Source organism: Callithrix jacchus, chromosome 5 (genome assembly GCF_049354715.1).
Source record: "Callithrix jacchus isolate 240 chromosome 5, calJac240_pri, whole genome shotgun sequence".
NCBI classification, from domain to species: Eukaryota; Metazoa; Chordata; class Mammalia; order Primates; family Cebidae; genus Callithrix; species Callithrix jacchus.
In genome coordinates this window covers 139,518,608-139,534,567 of record NC_133506.1, presented here as the reverse complement: position 1 = coordinate 139,534,567, position 15,960 = coordinate 139,518,608, and the positions used below count along the sequence as shown (strand labels likewise).

Here is a 15,960-nt window from a genome sequence, read left to right as displayed (position 1 = left end):
CAGATTTTTCAACTATTGTTTCTCCTCTAGGTTCTTTCCTTCATTGTAATTTAATGCATAGTAAGTATACAAAATGTTGAGTATTAACAAGTTAAGAATTTGGGGCTAGGCCAGGTACCATGACTTGTGCCTATAATCCCAGTACTTTGGAAAGCAGGAGGATTGCTTGAGGCCAGGAGTTTGAGACCAGCCTGAGCAATGTAGTAAGACCCTTGCTCCAAAAAATTTATGAAACATTAGCTGGGTTGTGATGGCAAGAGCCTGTAGTCCTAGCTACTTGGGAGGATGGCTTGAACCCAGGAGGTTAAGGCTGCAGTGAGCCAGGATTGCACAACTGCACTCCAGCCTGGGCAACAGAGTGAGACCCTGTCTCAAAAAAAAAAAGTATCTGGGGCCTAGTGTTAGAGCCCTGAGTTTAAGTCTTACCCCAAAGGCTTATCTGGAACAATTTAGTTAGCTTCTCTAGGCCTCAATTTCTTGAACTATAGAAGAGTAAATTATACCTACCATTATGGGGTTTTGAGAATTTTACTTTCTGCAAAAAGCCCATAGCATAGTATCTGGCATAAATGGACTTATTGCTTTCTATACAAGGATAAAAAAGATGTAGAAAGATAATCACATAGTTATTTTGGAAGAAGAGATTTTGGAAAAAAAAAAACAATGACCCTTGGTAAATAGAGCCATATCATAAACACTGTAGTAGATAAACGCATATGGAATATAAGTGATTATATTAGGACCCTAAGTTATTGGTATTGAATATAATTATTTTGTTACTATTTTCTAATTCAAAGGAAGACGGGCATTTTTTCACTATGAAGAGTGACTAAAGTGAGTCCCATAAATTGATTACATTTTTTTAAAGGATTACCAAGATTATATAATTAATTTCCATTAAACTCTGAAGTAAACAGTTAACAGTAGAGGAAAAAGAGAATGGATATCAGGTATCACATAAATAAAACAATTTGAAAATTTTACTTATACTATTTTATTGTAGCAAAATGCAAAAACCATAACATACTAGAATTTTTCTTTCTTTTCTGTCTCTTTACAGGTTCATTGGCATGGATAAATGTTCAATGGGAGGATTAGAATTGACTGAACAGACTCCTGCTTTATTAGGAGATATGGCCATGGCAACTACTCTCAGGGACGTAGGAGATTCATTTGGTCATCCAGCTCATCCTTTAGTCAGTAGATGTAGAAACTCAACAGGGGAAGATGATGATGATGATGATGATGTTGTATTTATTGAATCTATACAACCTTCTTCAGTTTCGGCTCCAGCAATAGTTGATCAAAGAAACTTTAGATTTATGTCATCAAAAAATGAAAAGCCACAAGGAAATTATTCTGTAATTTCTCTTTCTTCAAGAGATTTGGCATCTCAGAAAGGAAATATAAGTGAGACAATTGTTATTGATGATGAAGAGGACATAGAACCAAATGGAGGAGTGGAGAAAAATTCTTCCTGTTTTATTGAATGGGGACTTCCTGGAACTAAAAACAAAACCAAAGATTTGGATTTCTCCACTTCCAGTCTTTCAAGAAATAAGGTAAATGCAGGAATGGGTAATAGTGGTATCACTACAGAATTGACTGAAATACCTTGTTACTAATGTTACAACATTAGAAACAGGTATAAGCTCTGTGAATGCTGGGCAAGATATGAACATAATGATTACATATAAAACATCACTATAGAATACCAACTTGGGAGATGTCGCTAAAGGACTTCAGTCAAGTAATTTTGCTGTTAATATACAAACATACACCCCATCTTTAACTCCACAGACCAAGACTGGAGTAAGACCTTTTAACCCTGGTAGAATGAATGTGGCAGGAGACATATTTCAGAATGGAGAATTTGCAGCTCATCATAGTCCTGGTAAGCAGTAAGTGGTATTATTTTCTTTCTACCTCAGGTAGATAAACCTTTGGGTATTCTTTTTAGTGCTCATATCTATTTTATTCACATTCTATGTATAAAGTATTTTATTTCTCTTCACTGTCTTTTTTTTTTTTTTTTTTTTTTGAGACCGAGTTTCACTCTTGTTGCCCAGGTGGCGTGCAATGGTATGATCTCTGCTCACTGCAACCTCTACCTCCTGGGTTCAAGTGATTTTCCTACCTGAGCCTCCTGAGTAGCTGGGATTACAGGCGCCTACCATGCACAGCTAACTTTTGTATTTTTAGTGAGACAGGATTTTACCATGTTGGCCAGGCTAGTCTCAAAGTCCCGAAGTCAGGTGATCCGCCTCCTAAAGTGCTGGAATTACAGGTGTGAGCCACCACACCCGGCCTTTGACAAGTGCATGCCATAATAACCTGCTAATTTTTTTTCTTTGGTAGAAAGAGGGGATTCTATTTGGTACAGTCTAGTCTATTAGTCTAAAATCTATTGATTTTGAATTTTTTTTTTTTTTTTTTTTTTCAAGACGAAATCTCACTCTGTCGCCCAGGCTAGCATACAGTGGCCCAATTTTGGCTCACTGCAACCTCCACCTCCCAGGTTCAAGCAATTCTCTTGCCTCAGCCTCCCAAGTAGCTGGGTCTACAAGCGTATGCCACCACGCCCAGCTAATTTTTATATTTTTAGTAGAGATGGGTTTTCACCATATTGGCCAGGCTGGTCTTGAACTCCTAGCCTTGTGATCCGCCTACCTCGGCCTCCCAAAGTGGTGGGATTACAGGCCTGAGCCACCACACCCGGCCTTGAATGGATTTTTAACCTTTGTATTTTTTTTTTTTTTTTTTGGGGGGGGAGGAAGGTAGGAAGGGAGGGAAGAAGGACGGTAGGGAGGAAGGAAGGGATGAAGAAAGGAAGGAAGGAAGGGAGGAAGCGGGGAGGGAGGGAAGAAGGACGGTAGGGAGGAAGGAAGGGATGAAGGAAGGAAGAAAGGAAGGGAGGAAGCGGGGAGGGAGGGAAGAAGGACGGTAGGGAGGAAGGAAGGGATGAAGGAAGGAAGAAAGGAAGGGAGGAAGCGGGGAGGGAGGGAAGAAGGACGGTAGGGAGGAAGGAAGGGATGAAGGAAGGAAGAAAGGAAGGGAGGAAGCGGGGAGGGAGGGAAGAAGGACGGTAGGGAGGAAGGAAGGGATGAAGGAAGGAAGAAAGGAAGGGAGGAAGCGGGGAGGGAGGGAGGGAGGGAGGGAGGGAAGGGAAGGAAGGAAATCAAGCAATGAGAGAGACATTGCCGACCTGGATCTAGAGGTTTACAAGTTGATTTCTTTTTTTTTTTGAGAGAAGGAAAGAAAAAAAAAAAATAAGTAAAGGAGAGGAAGAAAGAGGAAGAGAAAGAGGGAGAGTAAATGGAAATATTGCTTTATTTTGAAAAAAAATTGAGTATTAATAATGGCCAATCAATGTTTCATTTAAACTTATGGGTAGGTGTGATGTGGTATTGACAAGAATGTATATTTTGTGTATTTGAAGTGGAGAGCTCTATGAATATTTATTAAGTTTACTTGTTCCGGATCTGAGTTCGAGTCCTTGATATTCTTATTAATTTTCTGTCTCATTGAATCTAAGTCTCGTATCTGGGTATTAGGATCGTTAGCTCTTGTTGTTGCATTGATCCTTTTACCACTATATCTTTGTTGCTTTAAAATCTATTTTCTCCGATACCAGAATTGCAACTCCTGCTTTTTGTTTACTTATTATTTATTTTTGCTCTCTATTTGGTTGGTAAATCTTTCTCCATCCCTTTGTTTTGAGTCTTTGTGTATCCTTGCATGTGAAACAGGTCTGGATGTAAAATGCCATTGGGTTTTGGCTGTGTCTTTTGATTGGGGGATTTAGTCAATTTAAATTTAGGGTTACTGCCATTTGATGTTGACTGGCTGTTTTATCCATTCGTTGGTGTAAATTCTTCTTTATGTTGGTGCTCTTTACTTTTTGGTGTATTTTTAGAAAGGCTAATACTGGTTGTTTCTTTCTGTGTGTAATGCTTCTTTCAGAAGCTCTTGTAAAGCAGGCCTGGTGCTAATAAAATCTCTGAGTTCTTGCATGTTCATAAAAGATTTTATTTTTCCTTCAGTTGTGAAGCTTAGTTTGGCTGGATATGAAATTCTGGGCTGAAGGTGCTGTTCTTTGAGGATGTTGAATATTGGCCCCCACTCTCTTCTGGCCTGTAGAGTTTCTGCCGAGAGATCTGCTGTAAGTCTGATAGGCTTGCCTTTGTGGGTTATCCGACCTTTCTCTCTGGCTGCCCTTAGTATCCTCTCCTTCGTTTCAACCCTGGTGAATCTAACGATTATGTGCCTTGGGGTTGCTCTTCTTGAGGAATATCTTTGTGGTGTTCTCTGTATTACCTGGGGTTGAATGTTGACCTGCTTTGCTAGTTTAGGAAAATTTTCCTGAATAATATCCTGAAGGGTATTTTCCAGCTTGGATTCATTCTCTCCATCGCATTCAGGTACACCTATCAAACGTAAATTTGGTCTTTTCACATAGTCCCACATTTCTTGGAGACTTTGCTCATTCCTTTTTATCCTTTTTTCTCTAATCTTTTCTTCACGTTTTATTCCATTAAGTTGGACTTTGACCTCTGATATCCCTTCTTCTGCTTGAACAATTCGAGTGTTTAAACCTGTGCATACTTCTCGGAGTTCCTATATTGTATTCTTTAGTTCCATTAATTCACTCATACTCCGCTCTAAGTTGTCTATTCTCAATAGGATTTCATCAAACCTTTTTTCAAAGTTCCTAGTTTCTTTACGTTGGGCTACAACATGGTCTTTTAACTCACCGAAGTTTCTTATTATCCATTCCTTGAAGAGTGATTCTGTCATCAGGAGGCGCTCGTTCTCCATCAAGCCTTGTTCCATTGTTGATGTGGAACTGTGATCGTCTTTAGAGGGAGAGGCGTTCTGATTTTGAGTATTCTCAGCTTTTTTACGCTGGTTTCTTCCCGTCATTGTAAATTTATCCTCCTGTCTCTTTGAAATTACCAACTTTCAGATTAGGTCTCTTGAGTGGACGTCCAGGTTGTTAGTTCCCAGGGCCAGAGCAGCGGTGTTAAAACTGATGGTGTTTTTCTGCCCAGGATTCTCCTGTCTGGCTTCCTTCTTGTGTCCGTAGTAGGCGACTCTGCCTTCCCGGGGCTCCAAACCTCGGTCAGAAGGGAAACCGGTCCTGTTTACTCTGTGCCGAGCGCTCCGCGCCGAGGTGCCGTCACAGCCGCTGCCGGGCTCTGGTGTCCTGCTGGGGACCCGGCCGGTCCTCCGAACCTGTTTACTTTGCTCCGAGAGCTGCCGCGCCAAGGTGCCGGCGGAACCGCTGCACCGGCCACGAGAGTCGCGCTGGCCACCCGTGTGTTTCCTCCACTGGGGGATCTCCTGCTCTGTAAGCGACCAGAATTTGTCTGAAAGTGTGGCGTCCTCTAGTTCTCCGCGCCTTCCCTGAGAGCTGCAATCCCAGGATGTTAGCGATCGGCCATCTTGGATCGTCTCCCACCTTTGTATTATTACTTAATAACATTGTGCCTTGGTTATTTGGAAAATATTGGTTTACTGGATCATTCAGATCCTGCTAAATGTTGACACTTGATACAAGTTTTCAAAAATTGTCTTTTTTTTTTTCCTCCCGCCAGTGACATCACTCAGGAGGTCCTGGAATATGTGCATCAAGTTTTCAAAAATTCTGATTTTCACTTGAAAGCTCAAATTTTCTCATCAGCAAGAAATACTCTTAGTTTTCTTGAAGTGATAGACTCTTTTGATTTATTTTTAAGAAAACGTCTCCTAATAGTCACAGTTTGTCATTCTTTGAAGTAAAAATGATATTCCATGAAAAACGGCTAGTTCACCTTATACTCCAGGAACTGTGCGAGCACTTTTCTGTTTTTCAATAGGAAAACCTTTGTACTTTGGTATGAAACAGAAATACTTTAGGCATACTACCCAGTTTGTCATACAGAAAATTAAGATTTCAAAGGCTAAAATTTCGTGAAATTATTAATAACGTTTCCTGTTGGACCAAAGACCTCTATAGTAAAGATGATTTTTGTCCCTGGTCCCTGGAAGAGAGACTCTGATTCCTTGAAATTTTCAAGTGTCTTTGCTATATTCGTAAGCCCCTTGGATCATACCTGAATTTATACTAAGAGATGAGATGACTCACAGTGGGATCTAGACACCAGAAAGACCAACTATGGGATGAGAAATTTGGGTCTTTGAGGCAGCCCAAAGTCAGGGAGGGGTGGGGATCTGGAGCTGAGTTCAGTCATGTGGGATGAGTCACGCCTATGTAATGAAACCCAAGTAAAACCACTCTAGACTTTGAAGCTCAGTGCAGCCTCTTGGTGAACATATCAGTACGCCAGGACAGTGATGCTACTGCATCCACTGAAAGCTGGCCCAGAACGTCTGCATTTGGGACCCTCCCAGACCTTGCCTTATGAGCCTCTTCATTTGGCTGTTCCTGATTTGTATTCTTTGTTTAAAAAAACAAACAAACATAAAACTGTAAATGTAAGTATAGAGCTCTTCCTGAGTTCTATGAGTCATTATAACAAATTATCCAACCTTGGGAACCCTCCCAGATTTGTGGCCAGTTGATTAGAAGTGCAGGTGGTATCTGAAGTGACGGCAGTCTTGTTGAGACCCATGCTTTTTTTTTTTTTTTTGAGACAGAGTTTCGCTCTTGTTGCCCAGACTGGAGTGCAATGGCACGATCTTGGCTCACCGCAACCTCTGCCTCCTGGGTTCAAGCAATTCTCCTGCCTCAGCCTCCCGAGTAGCTGGGATTACAGGTGCGCACCACCATGCCTAGCTAATTTTTGTATTTTTAATAGAGACGGGGTTTCACCTTGTTGACCAGGATGGTCTCAATCTCTTAACCTCGTGATCCACCTGCCTCGGCCTCCCAAAGTGCTGGGATTATTGGCGTGAGCCACCGCGCCCGGCCTGAGACCCATGCCTTTAAACCTGTGGAGTCTGATGCTAAATCTGAGTACATTAGCATCAGAATTGTATTCCATATATACCAGTTGGTATTGGAATAACATCCATAAGTGAATTTATTTTTACAATTGCATGCTAGTGAAAACTGCTAGTACAGTTTAGTTCCATTGTGAGTGGTTTTGCATTTCCATCATTAGTGCAAATGCCACATAGTGCAAAAAGCAATAAATCTTGGTATTACTATGGAAATAGTTTGACTTCACACACTCCCTTTTGTTTCTTTTTCTAATACAATGCTTAATACAAGTAGTAGACTATAAAACCATGTCTTTTTCTTGATCTTGGGGAAGCATTAATATATCATTATATTATTAGTTCATATTAAATGTAACTATGTTTTTTGTTTTGTTTTGTTTTGCTTTTTTTTTTGAGACAGACTCTTGCTCTGTCACCAGGCTGGAGTACAGTGGCACGATCTCGGCTCACTGTAATCTCTGCCTCCTGGGTTCAAGCGATTCTCCTGCCTCAGCCTCCAGAGTAGCTGGGACTACAGGCGCGCACCAATGTGCCCGGCTAATTTTTTGAATTTAGTAGAGAGCCCAGCCATAATATAACTATCTCTGTTAATGTTGATGTGTCATTTAAAAGTAGGCTGGGGGTGGTGGCTCACACCTGTAATTCCACCACTTTGGGAGGCCAAGGCAGGCGGATCACCTGAGGTTGGGAGTTCGAGACCAACCTGACCAACCCTACCAAAAATACAAAATTAGCCGGGTGTGGTGGCCTGCACCTATAATCCCAGCTACTCGGGAGGCTGAGGCAGGAGAATTGCTTGCACCTGGGAGGCAGAGGTTGTGGTGAGTTGAGATTGTGCCATTGTACTCCAGCCTGGGCAACAAGAGTGAAATTCCATCTCAAACAAATAAATAAAAGTGGCAGAGGTGGGTAGATCACCTGAGGTCAGGAGTTTGAGACCAGCCCAACCGATATAGTGAAACCCCGTGTCTACTAAAATTACCGAAATTAGCTGAGCATAGTGGCATGAGCCCATAGTCCCAAATACTCTGGAGGCTGAGGCAGGAGAATCACCTGAACCCAGAAGGCGGAGGTTGCAGTGAGCTGAGATCACACCACTGTACTCCAGCCTGGGTGACAGAGCAAGACTCTGTCTCAAAAAAAAAAGTTTGTTATTTCGGGTAGTTTCCACTGTTTGCAATTACAAACAATGTTTCTCATAAACATCTCTTAAGTTTGGTACCCTTATTTTCTTGAAAAGTTTCTAGAAGTAGATTTGCATTCAAAATGTCAACATATTTTTAAAGCATGTGATGGTTAGTACAAAATTCTCCCTACCACCAAATTGTGTTACTTTTCTTGCAGCATGAGAGTTCTGTTTTGGCCAGGCACGATGGCTCACTCCTGTAATCCCAGCACTTTGGGAGGCCGAGGTGTGTAGATCACCTGAGGTCAGGAGTTCGAGACCAGCCTGACCAACATGATGAAACCGGTCTCTACTGAAAATACAAAAAATTAGCCGGGCATGGTGGCAGGCACCTTTAATCCCAGCTACTCAAGAGGCTGAAGCAAGAGAATCACTTGAACCCTGGAGGTGGAGATTGCAGTGAGCCAAGATCACACCACTGCACTCCAGCCTGGGCAACAAGAGCAAAATTCTGTCTTAAAAAAAAAAGTTGTTTTTTTTAATACTGTAAACATTCCCAAACAGTAGGCATATTTTTTAAAGTTTGCTAAACTGAAAGGTGGTATCATCATAATTTGCATATCATTGACCATTTACAAATATATTTGAAAATTTTAAATGAATTTTCTCAAATTCATGTCTGTCACCCATTTATTACTATATACATGTCTTATTAATAGCTAAACCTGAGACAACATAGAAAACTTGCAATCTCTATATAGAAGGATGTGTTAAAAGCAATGAAGGTGTCAAAGACTTTGAAATGATGTCCATTGCAACTCATCCTTTTTAGTCTATTTTTACTTACTTATTTTTTGAAACAGGGTCTGGCTCTGTCGCTCAGGCTGGAGTACAGTGGCATAATCTCAGCTCACTGTAACCTCAACCACACGGGCTCAAGTCATCCTCCCACCTCAGCCTCCCAAGTAGCTAGGACTACAGTTGTGCATGCTACTATACCTAGCTAATTTTTTTCTTTTAAACAGAGTCTCACCTGACTCTATCATCCAGGCTGGAGTGCAGTGGTGCAATCTCAGCTCACTGCAACCTCCACCTCTCCGACTGAAGCCATTCTCCCTCCTCAGCCTCTCTAGTAGCTGGGATTACAGGCACACGCCACTGCGCCCAACTAATTCTTGTATTTTTTGTAGAGACAGGGTTTCTCCGTGTTGCCCAGGCTGGTCTTGAACTTGTGAGCTCAAGCCATCCACCTGCTTTGGCCTCCCCAGTGCTGGGATTATAGGCATGAGGCACCACACCATGCCTGTTTTTCTTTTAGTCTTTTACTATTTGTTTTATAATCATTTTTTATATTTTACATATGTATTGCTTGTTTTAGATATCATTCATGTTTATTTTATTTTATTTTATTTTGAGGCAGTTTCTCACTCTGTCACCCAGGCTGGAGTGCAGTGGTGCAATCTTGGCTCACTTCAACCTCCATCTCCTAGGTTTAAGCAGTTCTCCTGCCTCATCCTCCTGTGTAGCTGGGATTACCGGTGCACACCACTGTGCCCAGATGTTTTGTATTTTTGGTAGAGGCGGGGTTTCACCAGATTGGCCAGGCTGGTCTCAAACTCCTGACCTCAAGAGATGCACCTGCCTCGGCCTCCCAAAGTGCTGGAATTACAGGCATGAGCCACTCCACCCAGTCTCATGTTGATTTATATAAGCAAGAATTCCATCTTCGATAAATAAAACCTCTTTCATGGAGTTTATGACTAAGATGCCTTGCTATATATTTATGTTTTAGTCTTTAAGACCATTTTTCATCTTCTGAAGTAAATTAACGTTGTATATTTAATGGTGTATTTGGGTAAATAGGTGTATTGTTTTTTTTTTTTTAATAGGTGTTTTTCATTACAGAATCGTAATAGAGACTGATACTTCACTATACAAAAACATTCTGGGCTGGTATGGTGGCTCACACCTGTAATCCCAGCACTTTGGGAGTCTGAGGTGGGTAGGTCACTTGAGGCCAGGGTTTGAGACTAGCCTGGCCAACATGGCAAGACCCTATCTCTACAAAAAATACAAAAATTAGCCTGTGGTGGTGCATGCCTGTAATCCCAGCTGCTCAGGAGGCTGAGGAACGAGAATTGCCTGAACCCAAGAGGCAGAGGTTGCAGTGAGCCAAGATTGAGCCTGTACTCCAGCCTGGGCAATAGAACAAGACTTTGTGTCAAAAAAAAAAAAGAAAAAATTTGTGGTTAGCTACTATACTATCATTTCACTCAAATTGTAGGTGTAACTGAGAATTACCAAGGTGTTTGAAAGAGGTTTTTTTTTTAAATTTATTTTTTTATTGCATTGCATTTTCGGTTTTGGTGAAAGAGGTTTTGATTACTCCTGAAGTTATTTTTATTCTTGTCATCCCTTTATCTCATTAATTTAAAACTATATTTGATTTTTTGTTGGTCCAGGAGTGAAGACATATGTTGCCCAGGCTGGTCTTGAATTCCTGGGCTCAACCAATCCTTCTGCTTCAGCCACCCAAGTAGCTGGGACTACAGACCCGCACCACTGTGCCTGGCCATTTCAAATATTTTCTCTTTACGTGAAGTACTCGTGATTTAAAGTTTAACAGGCTGGATGTGGTGGCTCACACTTGTGATCCTAGCACTTTGGAAGCTCAAGGCAGGTGGATTGCCTGAGCTCAGGAGTTCAAGACCAGCCTGGGCAACATGGTGAATCTTCGTAGCTACTAAAATACAATTAAATAGCTGAAGGCTAGGTGTAGTGACTCATGCCTGTAACCCCCATCACTTTGGGAGGCCAAGCTGGGCGGATCACCTGAGGTCTGGAGTTCGAGACCAGCCTGATCAACATGGCGAAACCTCGTCCCTACTAAAAATCCAAAAATTAGCCAGGCATGGTGGTGTACACCTGAAACCTTAGCTACACTACCATGCCTGCCTGAAGTAGGAGAATCGCTTGAACCTAGGAGGCAGAGGCTGGGGTGAGCTGAGATCACATTCCAGCCTAAATGACAGAGCGAGACTCCATCTCAAAAAAAAAAAAATTCTTAGGCCAGGCGTGGTGGCTTACGCCTGTAATCCAAGCACTTTGGAGGCCAAGGCAGGTGGATCACCTGAGGTCGGGAGTTCAAGACTAGCCTGACCAACACGGTGAAACCCTGTCTTTAAAAAAAAAAAAATTTTTTTTAACAGAAAGACTAAATGTACCGAATGACTTGTTTGACACTTACTCATATAAATTATTTTGCTTATGATACAGGACAATGACTTTTTTTTTTTTTTTTTTTTTTGTGAGACAGAGTCTTGCTCCGTTGCCAGGCTGGAGTGTGGTGGCACAGTCTTGGCTCACTGCAACCTCCGCCTCCTGGGTTCAAGAGATTCTCCTATCTCAGCCTCTTGAGTAGCTGGGAATATAGGCACGTGCCACCATACCCAGCTAAATTTTGTATTTTTAATGGAGACGGGGTTTCACCATGTTGGCCAGGATGGTCTCAGTCTCTTGACCTCGTGATCTATCCACCTCGGCCTCTCAAAGTGTTGGGATTATAGGCATGAGCCACTGCACCTGGCCAGGACAGTGACTCTCTGTTGTCTATGAAGTATGGATGAATTTACAAATTCCTAAGTTCTCTGAAGGTCTATATTTGGGGACAAAAATTATAGAACTGTGTCCTTTAGATAATAAGATTTAATCTGTAATTCTGGAGAAAATGTTCAAAAAATTTTCATGTGAAGAGCAATGCTGAAAAACAGGTGAATATTAAGCTTTCTTAAAGCACTTTAGGAGGCCAAGGCAGGCGGATCACTTGAGGCCAGGCATTTAAGACCAGCCCGGCCAACATGGCGAAACTCCATGTTGAAACTCAGCCTAGGCTGAGTCTTAAACTTCTGGCCTCAAGTGATCCTCCCACCTTAGCCTACCAGAGTGCTGGGATTATAGGCAGGAGCCACCTCTCCTGTCCAAAAGCTGTTTTTGAAGAGAGATTATAAAATAGTTCTTTATTATAGGGCCCCGTTTCTCCAAACTTCACCATTATCTAAGAGTTGGTTAGAAATGCAGAGTATCAGTTTCCTCCTCAGACCTACTAATTTAGAATCTCCATTTAAACAAGATTCCCAAGTGATTTCATATGCACAATAAAGTTTGAGAAACACCTCACCAGTAAGTAAAAATACAAAAATTAGGCCGGGCTCAGTGGCTCAAGCCTATAATCCCAGCACTTTGGGAGGCCGAGGCGGGTGGATCACCTGGTAAACATGGTGAAACCCCGTCTCTACTAAAAATACAAAAGATGAGCTGGGCATGGTGGCGCGTGCCTGTGATCCTAGCTGCTCGGGAGGCTGAGGCAGGAGAATTGCCTGAACCCAGGAGGCGGAGGTTGCGGTGAGCCAGGATCGCGCCATTGCACTCTAGCCTGGGTAACAAGAGCGAAACTCCATCTCAAAAAAAAAAATACAAAAATTAGCCAGGCATAGTGGCACATGCCTGTAATCCCAGCTACCTGAGAGACTGAGGCATGAGAATCATGTGAATCTGGGAGGCGGAGGTTGCAGTGAGCCAAGATCATGCCACTGCACTCCAGTCTGGGTGACAGAATGAGACTCTGTGTCACAAAAAAAAAAAAAAAAAAAAAGATTGAATTGGCTGGATGCAGTGGCTCATGCCTGTAATTGTGACACTTTGGGAGACTGATGCAGGAGGATTGCTTGACCCCAGGAACTTGAGACCAGACTGGGCAGCATAGTGAAACTCCATGTCCACTTATTACTTGCTGTCAACATTAGTACAACAAATTAGCTTTTATCAGGAAGCTTTAAGAATAAGATGACAGTGATTATATTATTATAATGTTTTTTGAAGTCAAAGCTCTTCCAGAGCGTGTAACTTTAGTTGCCATGTCTTTCCCAGGTACATAAATTGAAGGTTTTCTAGTACAAGAGGAAAAAACGGGCAAGGATTTCTGGAGTTGAGTTGTATTTAAATTTAGGGCTTATAGGTTTAAATATCATCATATAAAACTGGCTCTTGACAGCCCACTGTGAGAGCAGGTCTGGCTGGCCCATGGGGTAGGCAGGTTGACAGAAGCGGGAAGCACCAAAAAGAAAACCAAAACAACTGGTTCTTCATAAAGTACACCGAAAAGTGCATTCCATTTTATGAAAATGGGATTGTATTTGTTAGAAAGGACCACTGAGTCATTTAATTCTTCATTAACTTTTAGGGTAGACCATGTTTCAGTGAAAGTTCTCCAGTTTTCACATACCTTTGTATAAACAGTTTAATTAAAAAAAAAAATGACTGGGCGCAATGGCTCATGCCTATAATCCCAGTGCTTTGGGAGGCCGAGGCAGGCGGATCACCTGAGGTCAGGCGTTCGAGACCAGCCTGACAATGTAGAGAAACCCCATCTCTACTAAAAATACAAAATTAGCCAAGCGTGGTGTCACATGCCTGTAATCCCAGCTACTCAGAAGGTGGAGGCAGGAGAATCACTTGAACCCAGGAGGTATAGGTTGCAGAAAATACCTAAACTTAGAATTTGCTCTTACATCTCTTTTGTTTTTGTTGCATTATAAACATTTCTGACCATGATACCGAGTCTAAGGAGTTGTACTTCTTGATAACTAGGTAAGTCTTATCCCCTTGCTGAGAATAATTAAGAAAAAAAAAATGACAAAATATATAAAATGTCTATTTAAAGACATCAAGAGCTACAAATAGCAAATGGAAAAATTAGGATTCTAAGATCTGAGAGAAGAATTGGAGCTGTTTTTCCCTATTGAATATGTGTTCAATTGCAGAAAAGGCTGCAGAGAAGCTAAATGGAGCTTTCGGTAGACACTGAGGGCCCACAAAGAGGAGTACTGATTAAAAAAAAAAAAACCCTCCCAATCTGTGGATTGAAATACTAACATCATCCAGAGCCTCACAGTTTTTTGTAATTTTTTAAATAAAAATAGTAAAAAGTGGCCAGATGTGGTGGCTCATGCCTATAATATTAGCACTTTGGGAGACTGAGGCAGGATGATTGCTTGAGTCCAGGAGTTCAAGATCAGCCTGGGCAACATAATGAGACCTTTTCTTTTCAAAAAATAAAAATATTAGCCGGGTGTGATGGCATGTGCCTGTTGTCTCAGCTACTCAAGAAGGTGAGATGGAAGGATTTCTTGAGCCCAGGAGTTCAAGGCTGCAGTAAGCTGTAATCATACCACCGTCCTGCAGCCTGGGCAACAGAGTGAGAAGCTGATACTACAAGCAAGCGCCACCACATCCAGCTAATTTTGTTTATTCTTTGTAGAGACAGGGTTTTGCCTTGTTGCCTAGGCTGGTTTCAAACTCCTGGGCTTCCAGCCTCCCCGAATGCTGGAATTACAGGGAATGAGCCACTGTACCCTACCTAGGCTGAGTCTTAAACTTCTGGCCTCAAGTGATCCTCCCACCTTAGTCTCTCAAAGTGCTGGGATTATAGGCATGAACCACCTTACCTGTCCAAAAGCTGTTTTTGGAGAGAGATTACAAAATAATAATTTTTTATTATAGGGCCCTGTTTCTCAAAACTTCACCATTATCTGAGAGTTGGTTAGAAATGCAGAGTATCAGTTCCCTCCTCAGACCTATTAATTTAGAATCTCCATTTAAACAAGATTCCCAAGTGATTTCATATGTACAATAAAGTTTGAGAAACACTTCACCTATAAGTAATAACTGTATTGTTTTGAAACTAACAGTAATTTATAATACTGTAGCTGCTATGTAAGGTTGGGAAAGCTGAGTCTTTCCTGAGTAATCCACAACCTATATTAATGCCTGATAAATAATATCTTAGAAGACTGGGAAATAATAGATTTATATTAAACTATTATGTCTAAAGTATTTTGAAAGTAAGTGTACTAATGTCTACAATTCACTTGAAATACATAGAAAGAGATGGATGGATTGTTTAGTGGTATGAATAGATAGAAAGATCTGATTAGGCCAGAAGTGGTGACTCATGCCAGTAATCCCAGCACTTTGGAGGCTGAGGCAATGGATCACTTGAGGCCAAGAGTTTGTGTCTAGCCTGGCCAACATGGTAAAATACCCTGTCTACTAAAAACAAAAAAAATTGAGCTGGGCATGGTGGCACGCACCTGTAATCCCAGCTACTTGGGAGGCTGAGGCAGGAGAAATGCTTGAATCTGGAAAGCAGAGGTTGCAGTGAACCAAGATGATGCTACTGCACTCTAGCCTGGGCAACAAAATGAGACTCCATCTCAAAAAATAAACAAAAAAGATGTGATTAGACAAAAACAGTAAAATAGCGTTGAATCTACTTGGTTGAGTATATCAGTGTTAAGTGTAAAATTCTTTCAACTTCTCTTGAAATTTTTCCTAATTTTAGGGGCAATCGGGGAACTATTAAAAAACTAGATATTAGTAAGCTACCAGAGTATCACATTCCTCAAGGGTTCCAGAGAGCCAAACTGTTACTATAATTGTCTACATATTTATATATCCTTTGCTTTATTTTATAAATGTTTATGGTTTTTTTCTTGTTGTTAGGGGTTTTGTTTTGTTTTTTGAGATAGAGTCTCAACTTGTCACCCAGGCTGGAGTGCAGTGGCATGATCTTGGCTCACTGCAACCTCCACCTCCCAAGTTCAAGGGATTCTCATGCCTCAGCCTCCCCTGAGTAGCTGGAATCACAGATGCAAACCACTACGCCCAGCTAATTTTTGTATTTTTAGTAGAGATGGGGTTTTGCCATGTTGGCCAGGCTGGCCTCAAGTGATCTGCCTGCCTCAGCCTCCCAAATTGGATTACAAGCATGAGCTACCACGTCTGGCCTTATAGGTGTGTTAATACTTTCCCCTTAAGGAAGAAAAAGTGGC

The 15,960-nt window shown here is 41.6% G+C and overlaps 1 protein-coding gene across 14 annotated transcripts in view; it reads left to right on the top strand.

Moving 5' to 3' along the window:
• ZMYM5 (zinc finger MYM-type containing 5) overlaps nucleotides 1–15,960 on the top strand; it is a 34,948-nt gene that overhangs the window by 7,842 nt on the left and 11,146 nt on the right. For 9 of the 14 annotated variants that reach the window (XM_078375085.1, XM_078375077.1, XM_078375081.1 and 6 more), the window contains 2 exons: nucleotides 1,061–1,562; nucleotides 1,801–1,894. In XM_078375085.1, the coding sequence (XP_078231211.1) occupies nucleotides 1,071–1,562; nucleotides 1,801–1,894 (586 nt within the window). In that variant the 5' untranslated portion in view covers nucleotides 1,061–1,070. Of the gene's footprint in view, nucleotides 1–797; nucleotides 951–1,060; nucleotides 1,563–1,800; nucleotides 1,895–15,960 lie in introns of all 14 variants that reach the window. The other 5 variants (XM_078375086.1, XM_078375087.1, XM_078375090.1 and 2 more) reach the window with 2 other exon arrangements.